At 64.3% G+C, this 14944-nt stretch overlaps 1 protein-coding gene across 5 annotated transcripts in view; it reads right to left on the bottom strand.

The window, feature by feature from the left end:
* Positions 1-8750: 8750 nt before the first annotated feature.
* The window catches only part of ADARB1 (adenosine deaminase RNA specific B1), a 144162-nt gene continuing 137968 nt past the window's right edge, over positions 8751-14944 (bottom strand). For 4 of the 5 annotated variants that reach the window (XM_041734922.1, XM_041734919.1, XM_041734921.1 and 1 more), the window contains 2 exons: positions 12949-13127; positions 8751-12197 (listed from right to left, as the gene is read on the bottom strand). In XM_041734922.1, coding sequence (XP_041590856.1) covers positions 12018-12197; positions 12949-13127 — 359 coding nt within the window. In that variant the 3' untranslated portion in view covers positions 8751-12017. The remainder of the gene's footprint in view (positions 12198-12948; positions 13128-14944) is intronic. The other variant, XM_041734923.1, reaches the window with a different exon arrangement.

Consider the following 14944-nt stretch of genomic DNA (forward strand, 5'->3'; position numbering starts at 1 on the left):
ACACAGGGTCACACACACGCGCTCACACACGGTCACACATGCACACGCTCACACACGCGGTCACACACGTGCACACACATGCACACACATGCTCACATGTGCTCACACACACGCTCACACACATGCACTCACATGCCCACACGCTCACACACATGCTCATGCACTCACACATGCACACACGTTCACACACACACATGTACACGCTCACACGCACACGCACTGGCCCCCCAGGGGCTGCCCGGGGTCCGCCTCCATGGTCCCCGCGTGCATGAACGTGGCTCACGGGCACCTGGGGAGCAGCAGAGCGGGCGCCGCGGGGGACCCCGAGGGAGAAGGAGAGCCTCCCAGGGGACAGGAGCCTCCCGGCGCGACGTGCGACCTCCAGGAACGAGAGCAGTGACTGAACTTCTTGAAGGACGAGAGCTAAGCAGCAAACTCAACGCGCAGCTAAGCCGCCGTGAGCTGAGTGACAGCGTGACAAGGGCCGCGGGCCGAGCGCTCGGGCACAGAGGTGCCGCCTCCGGGCTCCAGCCCCGCCGTCCCGAGGCCCGAGGAAGGCCAACAGCTGAAACCAGAGGACACGCGGAGCCCGAGGGCGGCGTCCCGGAGCCCTGGGAGCCGAGGCGGGGCCGGGACGGCCGGGACCCTCGGTGAAGCCAGGAGCCAGGCGGCGTCCCCAAGCTCCTGCCACGGGCACACGTCACCTGCAGAGCTGCCCCTCGAGAACCAGGGCACAACGCAGATGGGGTCCGGCAAGGAAACACCGCGGACAGCGCCCCCGGACCTGGGCTCCTGCCCGCCTAGGGGGCCTGCCGAGGGGACGTCGTCCCACAGGAGGCTGATGAGGCTCGGAGGGCACTGGAGGCAAGGAGGCCGCGCAGCCAGGAGGGGTCCCCCGGAGCCTCAGCTCCAGGGGGCGGGGGGGGGGGTCAGTGTGGGGAGGGAGTGAGCAGGAGAGGGTTTGGGGACTACAGGGGGCGGCAGGGGTGACGGCTACGGGGGTGGCAGGGGGTGAAGGGCTTGGGGGTAGGTGGGGGTGAGGGCTACGGGGAGGAGGGGGCAGGGGCACGGGGGTGGGGGGGTGAGGGCTACAGGGCAGTGGGGGGGTGAGGGACTTGGGAGTAGGTGAGGTGAGGAGGGGGGAGGAGAGGGGAGGAGGGGGAGGGGCATGGAGTGAGGGAGGAGGGGGAAGAGGCACCAGGGAGGGGGGAAGGCTATGGGGGGGCGGGGGGATGAAGGGCTTGGGGGTAGGTGGGGGTGAGGGCTACAGGAGGAGGGGGGAAGGGTGAGGGCTATGGGGGGGTGAGGGGTGCGGGGTAGGTGGGGTGAAGGCTATGGGGAGGAGGCGGAGGGACTCGGGGGAGGGGGGCAGTGAGGGCTACAGGGGTGAGGGAGGTGAGGGGCTTGGGAGTAGGTGGGGGTGAGGGCTACAGAGGGGAGCGGGGAGGGACACGGGAGGAGGGCTACGGGGATAGTGGGGGGGATGACGCTGGGGGGTAGGGATAAGGGCTACAGGGCAGTGGGGGTGTGAGGGCTACGGGGTGGGTTGGGAGGGGGCAGGGGGGAGGGTATAGGGGCGGCGGGGCGGGAGCAGAGGAGGGGGCGGGCGCAGCGAGCGAGGCACCGGGGCCTGGGGGGACGCACAGGGTCGGGCACTGGCCCCGTCTCCTAGTTTCGGGCCCGGCTTAGGGAACAGCCGGGCAAGTGGGAACGGACCCAGATGGCAGGGACCCCCGCGTCCAGGAAGGAGACAAACCTCCCATTAAAAGGCCCCAGGACCGCACTGGCTGCTGGAGTCGGGCCCCAGGCCCCCTGCTGACCGCGGCCCCGGAGCCCCCCACGCCCTGCCGACCCCCGGGCGCAGCGGGGTCCCCTGGCACCAGCACCCCCCCCGCCCCCGCCTGCAGGTCAGGAGCCTGAGCTCGGCAGGAGCAGCCTCGGTCCCGCGGCGGGGTTGGCACACGGCCCTGCTCAGCGAAGCCCCGGCCCCAACCTCTGCCTCCCGCCCCACGCCCCCAGGTAATCCAGGGTCACGTCCTGTTTTTCTCCATGTGGGGACAGTGTCCTCCCGAGCGCGGTCCACCCCCCTCCCCCATTTCTGTGTCTCCCTCGGCCCCGTTCCCGGGGGCAGGGGGCGGGGTGCAGGCTGGTGCCCCGTGCAGGGGCGAGGTCTGTGCGGCCTGGGGGCTCCCCTGGGGGACTCTGGACCCCTGCCTGCCCGAGGGCTCAACGTGAGGGTCGTGAGGGTCGCGTAGGGGCTCGGCGGGGGGCAGGACCGGCAGCCGATCGAACACGTGTCACGGACCTTCGAAGCCAACGAGTCACCGGCTGCCGGGGGCCAGGCTGGTCAGCAAGGCCGCGGGTGGGAGGGCTCCTGCTCCCCGCGCCACAGCTTCTGGTAGGAGACCTGGGCGTGGGGCGCCCGCCCGGGGCGGTTTTACTTTACGGGGTTCTGCACGGCCTGGAGCCCCGATTCCTCCAGAATCTGCCGCCGCCCCGGCCTCTGCCCATCGCGCTCAATCGCGGCTATTATTGCCGTGGGTGCGGTTGGGCCGGGCAGTCCTGCAGCCGGGGTCCCTGCGAGGGAGGCCGCCCGGCCCGGCTCGCCGCTGCACCCCTCGACCAAATGTGCGGTGGGGGGAGTGTGTGGGTGCGTGACGGCGCCTCCCGACCGCCGAGGCCGGCAAGACCCCGAGGCGGCGGGGGTGACTTGCAGTCGGCGGAGCACGTCCCAGTGCTGGGAGCACCGCCTGTAGGATCAGGCTCAGCGAGACGCGTGTAAATGTGCGGGCAGCGTGTGGGGGGTAGGGATAAGGGCTACCTATCCCTTAGGGGCTCTGGGCTGGGCTCGCGTGGCTCTGCTGGCTCCCGTGTCGGCCCGCGAGGCTGGGCTGCTTGCGGGGGCCCTGCTGTCGCCATGGGGGCCACCAGGCCCGTGGCACCGGGCGGGCAGGGGTCCCTGCAAAGCCACCTGCCACAGGCAGGACGTGGACACCCCGTGGCCACAACCATGACCACCCTGGACCCTGCGGGCTCATCCACGGAAGCGGGCGCAGGCCCAGGGGGTGACCCGCCCGGCCCCGCCCGCCCCAGGGCCCTGAAGGAACAAATTCCCATTGGAAGAAGAGCCGCTGCCCTTAACCCACCGCGATTGACCCTCGGTGCCGCAGCCACCTTGCTGCGGGGGATTCCCCGTGGGCCTCTGCTGTGGCCGCCAGCACTCGGGGACCCACCTCGTAGCGACCGGCCCCTCCCCGCGCACCTGGAGGCCGCGCTGGGCAACACCTGGCGGGGAGGGACACAGCCATGCGCCCAAGCTCGCGCCCCCAGGAGGCGGGTCCACGGTCAAGGGGTCGGGCCACGGGCTCTGAGGACCGCGTGGCTGCCCACGCTCTTTGCTGCCCCGGACACTGCACACCAGTGACACCACCACGGGAGGCAGCAGGGGGTGGGGGTTCGGGTTGGGGCCGTGGGGTTTGCAGATCTGCCTGCAGGGAGGTCTGAACCCGCAAAGCTTTTGCTGCTGGGATGGAGCAAGCTGCCCCCCACCCGCTCCAGGGGGCCCCCGCCTCCACGGTCCCATCCGGGGCTGAGGCTGCAGCCGCCCCTGCGGTCACGGCTCCTCACCCTCCTCCCCCATGACCTGCCCCAGAGCATCAGGGGACGGACGTTAGCCTGGGCTGACCGGGGCCAGGGCTGGGGATGGGCTGGAGACTTCCAGAGCGCTGGGGCCTGGGACTGCGCAGGGGGGCGGGGCAGGCCTGGTCACCCCCACCCCCCCGCGTCTTAAAACACGGTACTTGCTGTCACCCAGAAATACTCGCCCTGTTACAGCACTGACAGCCCTGCCAGCTGGTGTGGTCGGGAACACGGGGTGGAGCACACAGGGAGGGAGCAAATGGGGGGGAGCACAGGGGGAGGGGAACACGGGAGGGGAGCACAGGGGAGGGGAGCACAGGGTAGGGGGCACTGGGGACAGGGAGCACACGGGAGGGGAGCGTACTCGGCACGGAGCACAGGGAAGGAAGCACACGGCCGGCCCTGGACTGAGCCCCACCGGCCCCAGGGCAGCCCAGCGAGGGGCCAGCGCGACCTGGGGTGGGGGGGTGGGGGGGTCCTGGGAGCATCTGGCAGGGGAGGGAGCCTGGACTGGACCCTGGGGCCTGGGCTGACCAAGCGCCCTGCACACACTGGGCGAAGGGCGCCTGGTGGGGAGGCGCCGGCAGCTAAATCTTTTGATTATAGGATTTTACAAAATATTAAAACATTAAAGTAACCCTTCCACTCCTCCATCACATGTATGCACTTGTGACCCAGCGAGCTGCGCTCCGGATGCACCCGGGTCATGCGCCCCCTGCACGGGCTGCCCACCACTGTGCCCCTGTTGCACCCCGGGTGACCCACAGCCTCATGATTGCTGCTCCAACAGGTATAGGGTCACGGCAGCTCACGGGCCACTTGGGTCCTCTGCTCCCCTGTCACTTTGACTGTCTGGAACCCAAGGAAACATAAGACCCAGCAGGAGACGCCCGGTTCTAGGACCACCTTTAGTATCCATTAACTTTCCACCACTAACCAGCCATCCTCCACCTTCCATCATCCACCTTCCATCCACCTTCCACCATCCATCTTCCACCATCTGCCTTTGACCTTCCATGATCCACCTTCCACCTTCCATCATCCACCTTTCATCAACCACCTTCAACCTTCCACATTCCATCATCCACCTTCAATCCTCCACCTTCCACCTTCCATCATTCACTTTCCATCATCCACCTACACCTTCCACCCTCCATCATCCACCTTCCACCATCCACCCTCCATCATCTACCTTCCACCATCCACCTTCCATCATTCCCCTTCCACCATCCATCATCCACCTCCACCTTCCACCTTCGACCTTCCATCTTCCACTTTCCATCTTCCACCTTCCATCAACCACCTTCAACCATCCACCTTCCAGCATCCACCTTCCATCAAAACTTCCACGTTCCACCATCCACCTTCCATTATCCACCTCCACCTTCCACCATCCACCTTCCATCTTCCACCTTCCACCTTCCATCACCCACCTCCATCGTACACCATCCACCACCACCACCTTCCAACATTGACTTTGCTCATCCAACTTCCATCATCCACCTTCCACCATCCACCTTCCATCCACCTTCCACCATCCACCTTCCATCATCCACCTCCACCTTCCACCATCCACCTTCCATCCACCTTCCACCATCCATCATCCACCTCCACCTTCTACCTTCGACCTTCCATCTTCCACTTTCCATCTTCCACCTTCCATCATCCACCTCCACCTTCCACCATCCACCTTCCATCCACCTTCCACCATCCACCTTCCATCATCCACCTCCACCTTCCACCATCCACCTTCCATCCACCTTCCACCATCCACCTTCCATCCACCTTCCACCATCCACCTTCCATCCACCTTCCACCATCCACCTTCCATCCACCTTCCACCATCCACCTTCCATCCACCTTCCACCATCCACCTTCCATCATCCACCTTCCATCATCCACCTCCACCTTCCACCATCCATCATCCACCTCCACCTTCCACCATCCATCATCCACCTCCACCTTCCACCATCCACCTTCCATCATCCACCTCCACCTTCTACCTTCGACCTTCCATCTTCCACTTTCCATCTTCCACCTTCCATCATCCACCTCCACCTTCCACCATCCACCTTCCATCATCCACCTCCACCTTCCACCATCCACCTTCCATCCACCTTCCACCATCCACCTTCCATCCACCTTCCACCATCCACCTTCCATCATCCACCTCCACCTTCCACCATCCACCTTCCATCCACCTTCCACCATCCATCATCCACCTCCACCTTCTACCTTCGACCTTCCATCTTCCACTTTCCATCTTCCACTTTCCATCTTCCACTTTCCATCTTCCACTTTCCATCTTCCACTTTCCATCTTCCACCTTCCATCATCCACCTCCACCTTCCACCATCCACCTTCCATCCACCTTCCACCATCCACCTTCCATCATCCACCTCCACCTTCCACCATCCACCTTCCATCATCCACCTTCCATCATCCACCTTCCAGCATCCACCTTCCATCATCCACCTTCCATCATCCACCTCGAGGCGCGTTTGCCACGAGTAATCAGATCGGCACGTCCCTGGGGGTGGAGCGAGGGAGGCCCGGGATGGACAGTCCCCGGCACGCCAGCCTTTGGCACGTTGCTGTTCCCCAGTCTTGAAATTCTGGGTTGTCGGGGCCACGCCTGGCAGCACAGAGCGACCGGCGTCCTGCCCAGCGCCCTCCCGACACCCGGCTCCCTCGCTGTCCCCGGGGTGCAGCCCGCTCGGCTCGCTCGGGCCCCGGGGCCGCCGCTGGCAGCGGTCGCACAGGGTGCAGGGCCCACGGCGGGCAGGGACAGCCCCGAGCGAGCCGAGCTGGCCCCACGCGCTGGCCTTTCCCGGGACAAGTGGACGATGGAGGCGGGCGCGGCGGGCAGCGCGGGCCCGAAGCCCCGAGCACCCAGATGCCACGTCACACAGCGTCAGAAGGTCTCTGCTCGGACTTTTCAGGTTGCTTGTGACAAGCTGCACACACAGGACGCGAGGAGAAGCTGTGCGAGCTCCGGGCGCCGGCGCGGACCTACTTAGGCGACGCCGTCTCCCCTCATGTGTGGGGTTTCGCGTGTCGTGTCCCGGGACGCCCCGGTCCTGGTCACCGAGCCCAGGTGTCCACACCCGAGGGCCCCGGCACGGCCCTGGCAGTGCTCCCACGGTCAGGCTCGGGTCCTCCCGTTCTCTTCTCCTTCGTATAATTTTTATTTTCATCTTAGGCCCCGGGAGCATCTGCCCTAAAATACAGGCACGTGCGCTTACGGAGCCTCGAGGTGCACACACACGGGCCATTTCGCTTTTCGTAGTTGGGCTTCTCACCCTCATGTCCCGAGGGAGTGGCCCCGGGGTACCGAGTGGCAGGAAGGGGTGGGGGGCCGGGGGGGGCCGGCCCAGAGCCCATCACCCCCCCCGTTATTCGGTCTGTGTCCCCGGCCGCTGGCCTGTCCTGTGGGGTGATGTCGGGTGTGTGGGGGAGCAGCCCGGCCCGTGCCCTGACCTGCCCCGGACGACCCCCGGCCCTTGGGACAGCTGCCCAAGGGCACGTGCGTGTGCCGAGGTGTGATGTGAATGTGGCGGGTGTGATGGCACAGGCCCCCACGGGGCGCCCCACGGAGCCGACGGCCCTGCGGGCATCTGCTGAAGCTGGGTCCCCCGCCCGCCCCGGGGCCGCGGGCGGTGAGGACTTGTCTCCCCAGGGTGGCCGGGGGCGCTGTGGGTGTGCGGCCTCGGTGGGCCCCCACCGTGTTCCGAGTGCGGCGCCCGCAGGGCCCGTGGCGTGGGGGGGGGCGCCCACAGAGCGCAGCCGAAGCTGGGACGCGACTAGCAAATGGCCAGGGCCGAGCCCGAGTCACCCGCGTCTTTAGCAGCAGGACTGCGAGGGCTCCCGCGGCTCCAGCCGGGCTCCCCGACTCTCGCACCTTCGGCTTTTGGCGCCTCGGCCGGCTCACTGGGTCGTTCCCTCCGCCCTGATTAAGTAACTTATTCGTTTTAATTATTTAAAAATATAAGTATGTAGCTAATATCAAAGGTCACTAAGTCACTGCTCGTCCTTTGGGCCAGGCTCACGGCCCTCCCCTCCCCTCCACGGCCCCTGGCGCATCTGGGGCGTGTATTGGTATTGTCCTTCCCCATAGGAAGCCCCTCGGGTGCGACGGTGCCTGTCCCGCTCAGGATCTGCCCCCACCCCCCTCGCCGGGCGCCGGGGGACACGGTCAAGCGAGCGCCTCGAGGCTCATCCAACAGGCACATCCTCGGGGAAAAGCTTTCCGAGGGCGAACTTGCAGAGGGCATGCTGTCCCGTCCCTCTCCGCTTAGTCTGCCTTTTTATGTTACATATTTTCATTGCAATTTATTTTTTAAGGTTTTTTTACTTATTGGAGGGGGAGGGGCAGAGGGAGAGGGAGAGAATCCCAAGCCGACTCCCTGTTGAGCTGGAGACCCCGGACGCGGGCTCGATCCCACAACCTGAGACCACGACCTGGGCGGAGCCAGGAGTCAGCGGCTCCACCGACCGAGCCCCCCAGGGGCGCCCCGCATATTTTCATTTTAATGTTGCTTTTACTGTGGGAAAAGAACAGAATCAAGATTGATGCAAAAGTGGGCAAATTACTTGTTAAATAACGGTGCTTTTTATTCGTATGGGGATTTTGACCTTTAACAAACATTTTCCTGTTTCTTTTTCACTTCACCGTAGAAACGTCGGACAAATGGGGAAGCTTTAAAAAAAAAAAAGCAAAACTAAACTGAAATCACCCTGAGTCCCCATTCGTTCACGCGAGACCTGACTCGGCCCCTCCAGACCTGCGCGTGTGCTTGTACGCAGAGCATCCGCGCTTCTTCACCTCGAAGTGCAAATCCCGCCGGCCCCGTGGTCTATGAGGATGTGAGCTGGTGGCTGCACGGCCCCTGCACCCCGGCGCCCGGCTCTCCCCACCCACGTCCCCCCAGGTCGGCAGGTCAGCGGGGGCGAGCGTCGCCGTCCTCCCCAGGGGTGGGCAGGACGTGCGCCCAGGGTCCCGGGGCTCAGGGGAAGGGCCCGAGCGCGGGGGCAGCGCCAGGCCGGCAGGGGGCGGCTGGAGGGGCGGGGGGGGGGTGCACAGGGACAGAGAGAAGACCCGGCACGCTCGCTGGTGGAACACTGTGTCTTTTATTGAGAACATCTCCAATCCTTTGTCTGTAGGACAGCGTCTCATGCTTGGTTCCGGCTGGTCTGGGTGCGAGGGGGGCTCATGCAGGTCGTAACGCGTGGTATATACATCAATATACATACAGAGGAACCGGGGGCTCGGCGACAGGGGTGTTGCTGAATTACATTCATATAAAGTGTCCAGATTCTAAAATAAAACAAAATAAAAGCATACGACCCAGTATCTGGAGAAGCAAGCTGCTCACGGGCTCGCTCTGGGGACACTCCACAGACCGCCTTGAACCCTTCGTGGTCGTGTCCGGGGCATGGGCGGCGGCTCCCGAAGCACCAGCAGCCCACGGCACGGCCAAGCGACGCGGTCTCGGGGCGGGGGCTCGTCCCTGCCAACGGCGACAGGTGTGCACGGCCGCACCAGAGGAGCCAAGCGTCAGGATGGAGTCCGACCCTGTCCTCCGCGGGGGCCCCGGGGTCGTGACCGGCCGGGTGGCTGGGGAGGGGGCGCAGGACACGCCAGGCGACGAGGACACACAACACTGGACACGCGCGGTCACGGCCACCCCGCCCTTTCCACTCACACGGTTTGGGGTTGATAAAAGGGAATCTTTTGCGAGATTCTCTAATTTCACGGGTTTGGGAGGTGGGAAAGCCAGCTGACTCTACTTCCCTAGATGATTTAGGGTCGGGGCGGACGGTCTGTGGACGGGGCGGCGCGCACCGATCCCCTCGGTCCCCCCCCGCCCCCCGCTGTTGGAAACGACAAGAAACACCGTCTTTACCACGAAGGCAGCGATCCTGGGGTCTGGGTATCGGGGAGCCCGTGGGGTAACACATTCCAGAGACACGAACGCCTGCTGAGACGCTGGCTTGCACGTTTTAAAACAAAACAACTGGTTTTGATTTGATTAAATGAATCAATAAGCCTCTGATTCAGAATGGGACCTGGGCTCTGCGGGGTCCCTTGCCTGGGCGGGGGGGGGGGGGGGGGGGCTGACGCAGGCACAGGGACACCCGACCCCCCACCTGCCGCTGGTGGGACAGGTGCCCGCGGGCCTGGACACCCCACGAGGGCGGGGGCTTCCCGGAGCGAGCAGGTCAGGTTTGGCGAACAAAACGGAAGAGAACCGCCCACCCCCCACCCGTCAAAATGGCCTCAAAATGGAAGATTTTTCGCAAAAAATCCAGTCCTTGGCTGTGTCAGATCTTTAAGTCCCTAGAGTCCTGATTACGGGCGCTGTTGGGCTGGAGGAAGGGCGCCCCGGGCGCTGGGCCTCCGAGGGGACCGTGGAAAGCGCTGGAGGAGCCCGCAGGTGGCCCTGCTCTGCTCGGACACGCGGCCGCAGCCCCGGGCCGAGGCCCCCGCAGGTGCTCAGGTGCTCAGGTGTTCGGGGCCCTCCGTCCCCCGATGCCCGCGGGTCCACGTGGCGCCAGCACGGTCGGCCCCACTCTGCTCGGGGCGAGGGGACCATGCCGACCTCGCGGTCACCTGACGGGACGGAGGCAGCCGGACAGACCGGGAAGGGTTCGTACGTTTGTGCAACATGTTTCCACTCAACTTTTCATCAAAATCCACGTGTTTTTTTTTTTTAAAAACTAAGTCCATCTCCCAATCCCCATTAGAAAAAATACCATTTATAGAGAGAGTAAAAACGCAGCGGCTCACGGATGTTCCGCGCGCGGGAGAGTCTGCGTGGGGACGGCGGCCACACCAGCTGACACCCCTCCTGCTCGGCCACACCCCCCGCCGCCCCACGGGCCGGGCGAGCGCCACTGCAGGCGGGCGGCTGGTGTGGGCGACCCTGCGGCGCCAGCCCCGCGGCTCCACGCGCCCCGGGTGCCACCGCCGGGGACCTGGCGGCTCCGAGTCTCCTGCTCTGAGCGCGTGGGGTGTGGGCGAGGGGACACCAGCCGCTGCGCTCCTGCTGTGCGTGCTCTGAGTCCGTCGAGCTGGGGCGGGGACCCCGGCTCTGCCTACAGCACCCACCAGACCCCCCACTTCATGCAAACGGGGCAGGAAGCCCGGTCGGGCCCCTGTCTGATCCTGAGTGGAAGCAACAAGGCAACTGGTGCAGATCGCTGGGCTCAGGCCGAGGCGGCCCCGGCCCCGGGCCCACACTCCTGACCGGCTGCTGGCTCGCCCGGGCACCCCGGCGGCCAGCAACACCCCTTCCCTGCCGTGACTACCAGCGTCCAGGCCCTGGTGGGACGACGCCCGCGGCGCGCGGCCTCACCAGCTCCCAGCCTCAATACTGACTTTCAAACATCGTCTTTGATAAAAGCTGGAAAGAATAATTTAAAAATACGCCGTCAGTGGCATTTCCTACGAACGAGTCTATCTACTTAATCGCTTCTATTTCCATCCTGTGAAGGTCTGGACGGCCCTCCACGCCCGTTAGATTCGGAGACAGGAAGAGGGGGGCTTGGGGCTGTGGTTTGTGCAGCGGCCCCTGTGGGTCCTCCGAGACCCTCAACATGAAATACTGCTCGGACACCTGCCTGGGCGCACGACCGCTGCCCGCGCGCTGCCTCTGATCGTTTACAAGTGACCCAACGCACGTTTTCCATGATGCGAACCTGGGAGGACCACAGACGCTTCTGGGGGCGGAAGGAGGGGTGCCAGGGCCCCGGGCCGGGCCCCCACGGACGCTGGCCGCCACCAGGGGGGCCTCGGGCGAGCACAGGGCCGGCCCCGGGTGCGGGGTCCCCCGGGTGGGCGGAAGCCGCGGGTGGTGGCCCGTCTGGGGACCTGCCGGCCGCGCGGCTGTCACGGTCTCCTCAGGCTTCTACTTCCTGCCTCTGCTTTCTCACCTTCTCCACAGATAAATGCTCTTCTGCAATTAAAATAATGTGGCCTAGGAGTGACTTGATACATTTACTTTACTTTATAAACCACGTTCCTAACTCTGAATAAATTATTTATCCAAAAATTTCACACAAAGTAATTTCTATTTTTCCTAAACTTAAGGAAGCCCTACTCAGTAGAACTCGACTTCTAAACGGAAACGGGGATTGGAAGCAGTCACTGGATTAATTCGAAGGGGTGATGCTGCTGCGGAGGGATGCAGGTGGGGACGCTGGACCCCAACCCCCCCCGGACCCCCCCAAAGTGCACGCCCTGCCCCCAGGTCAGAGGTGAGGCTGCGGACACCGCGCTGGACGCCCAGCACCCCACGTCCCCACGCCCGCCCCGGCTCAGACGTGGGGCTGCGGAGACCGCGCTGGACCGGGCAGCCTCCGCCCCACGCCCCCGGTCAGGGGGTGAGAGAGAACTGATCCTGCTCGGTGGGCTTCTCCACCCAGGCGCCCAGCCCTGCCTTGATGAACGCTTTGAACAGACACGCCTTGGCGGCCTGGTACTCCTTGGCCACCAGTTTGGATTCGTGGTACATGTTGGGTTTAGTGATCTTGGAGCGCAGTAGGTTGGAGGGAACCTGGAAAAAGTTAAAACACAAGTACAGGTGTTGAAGCAGTAACAGCAGGAAATAAAGCTCAGAGAGACATTCAAAATCTGGCGTTTTGTCCTGTGCCGGCGCCCAGGGGCCGCGTCACCGGGGGAGCCCCAGCGCTCTCCCCACGCGGACCCCAGGCGCTGCGGAGGTGCTTCCGAACCCACGAGCCGTCGGCTCCAATTTCAACGTTAATATTCTCAGCTACTTAAAAGCACAGCACCCCTGGGGTCGCGTACACGTAACCCCGGCGAGGGGCCCGGAGGCGCTGCCTCCCGCGGCTGCCTGACTCGGTCCGTGCGGCTCTTGAGACTAAACAGGGTGCAAGACCGGCAGCTCGGGTGCTCCTGCTGCCCCGGGACCGGGGCCCCGAATTGGGCAGCTTCCGCCGAGGGCGCCGCCAGCGTCGTAACAAGCACCTGCCACACCCGATAGAGGAAATCTAGCAAAATGCCAATGGAGCAGAGCTCCCGTGGGGAAAGGACTCTGCCGCCGCCACGAACAAAGGTCTAGAGCCTTCTGCGGGCTGCGCGAGCCCTGGCTCTGCCCTCCTCTGGGCGGAATCCCGCGCAGAGGGCCCCACGGGGAGGCCGGGCAGGGCGGGGGCGCTCCCCGAGGCTGCTCGGGGTGGAGGGCCAGGGCCTCGCTTCAAGGTGAAAACAAAACGGGTTGGGAGCGGCCGTGTGGACGGCGCGGGGCTTTCATGGGACGGGCTGCGGGGAGGTGGGGCCGGTACCTTGCCGTGCACACGCATCCAGCGACAGTACAAGGCGTGCTTACACAGGCGGGACGCACGGCCCAGCTCGTCCTTCCCTGTCGTGGCATTGATGACCTCAATGGCCGCGTCGCCCACCGTCCAGTTGACGCTGAAGTTGGGTGCCTTCCCCGGCTGCCGCGCTTCCGCGTTGCTGATGCCTGGAACAGAGGGACACAGGCCAGGTGACGCGGCGGCCGGCACCCAGCACGGGGCTCGGTGCAGCAGAGGACGCGCCTCGTGGGTGCGCGGCCCAGGTGCGGCCCCCAGCCCACGGCCACCTGGGGATGCCTGTAACAGGCTCGACCGGGCCCGGGGGGTGGGCAGGGCCCCCTGAAACCTGGAGCCGTGGGGCACTGCTGAGCTCGCTCCGGTCAACAGAGCTAGGGGTGTGGGCACGAGCCGCGGGTGGGGTTAATTCAGGCCCCTCGAGGTTGTGCCCCCTCCCGACCGCCCCAAAGCCCGGGCCAGGAGTGGCCAGGCCTCCCCGCCCCGCACACCCTCCACTCGCCATACAAGGAGCCTGACACCTTTCCTTAGAGCATCCAGATGGTCTTGGCTAACCAAGTCTCACTGGGTGGGCCGAGAGGTTTTTAGAAGACACTCAGATAACTGGGAGCTGAGCGCTCACGTCCCCCCACGGGTGCCCTGGGCGCGACCACCCAGCCTTGGCGGGGACACAGCCCACCTGGACTCAGACGTCAGGGCGCAGACCAAGCTCCGAGGGCCCCCCCACCGGGCCCTTGCTCTACCCGGGCCCTGGGCGACCATCACCCCCGCCGAACGGAATGGGAAAGCCCGGACCGGCAGGCTGGCCAGAAGGCCGGTGAAGCCGCGTCGCGGAAGAGACCCCGGGTCTTACGGCAAAGCAGCCACTCGTCTCAAAGCAGGATGAAAATTCGTATTTACACGTCACCCGTGTCTGCAGTATTTCTTTAAAGGGACCAGATGGTGTCTCCTGTTGAGTCCATGCCCTTGTGAGCGGACACTGGGCGCCGGCTGTGCCCACACTCAGGACGGCGGGAGCGCCACACTCGTCATTCCTGGGCCTTCCCACCACGTCCACCTGATGCCCGCAGGCGTCCCTGCTCCTCACCTGCAAGCCAGCCACTCACGGGTGCTCCCTGGGCCCTCCGGGCTCCCCGCAGCTCCTCCCGCGGTACCCGCCCCTGCCCACTGGCCGTGGGAACCCCGGGGGCTGCCCTCGGCTCCTGACACCCCCTGCAAGAGGAGGAATTCAGGACCCCGCCTCTTCTGCTAACCTGCCGATGACTCTCTCATTCACGTGGGCTCAACACGTGGGCTGCGAATTATTCTACTTGACGTAAACATTTCCACTGACGTGTAACAAATCATGAGGGCACAGCCGCAGGAGTTCTCACGAAGTGAGCAGCGCCCAGCATCCTGGCATCCGTCACCAACCGGCGCCCACGGGTATCAGAGCCTCCCTGGCTCCACGGGCGCCCCGCCCGGGTGGGACGGCGCCGGCCCCAGCACGCTGACTGGTGTTACACAAACAGACTCCCTGGTGCGTGGCACCGTTCACTCCGGGTGCGCTGCAGCCTGCCAGCCTTCCCGCCGCACGGGACCCCCGGGGCAAGCCACCTAGGCTCACTCACCTTGTTGCGGCTTCCAGTACTTGGCTGTCTTGAAGAGTGTGTGCGTGAATATTCCTGACCGCACATTCCCAGGCACGTATCTCTGATGGATACACACCGGGCGTGCAATGGCTGGGCACGTACATGCCATTTGCACACAAGCAGTGAGGATACCAGAAAACCAGGTCAGGCTGGCTAAAAAAGTCTTCTACTTAATTGTGTACAAATTTTACAGCGACCCATAAACACACCCCGCTGGATGTCTGGTGATAAGCAGGAATAATGAACCAATTAGCAAACTCACCACATAGTTCAAGAAACCACTTAAAACACAGGAAAATCAAACTAAAGTTACAAACCAATTCCACAAAACTGCCTTC

Source organism: Vulpes lagopus, chromosome 20 (assembly GCF_018345385.1).
Source record: "Vulpes lagopus strain Blue_001 chromosome 20, ASM1834538v1, whole genome shotgun sequence".
In the NCBI taxonomy this organism is placed as follows: domain Eukaryota; kingdom Metazoa; phylum Chordata; class Mammalia; order Carnivora; family Canidae; genus Vulpes; species Vulpes lagopus.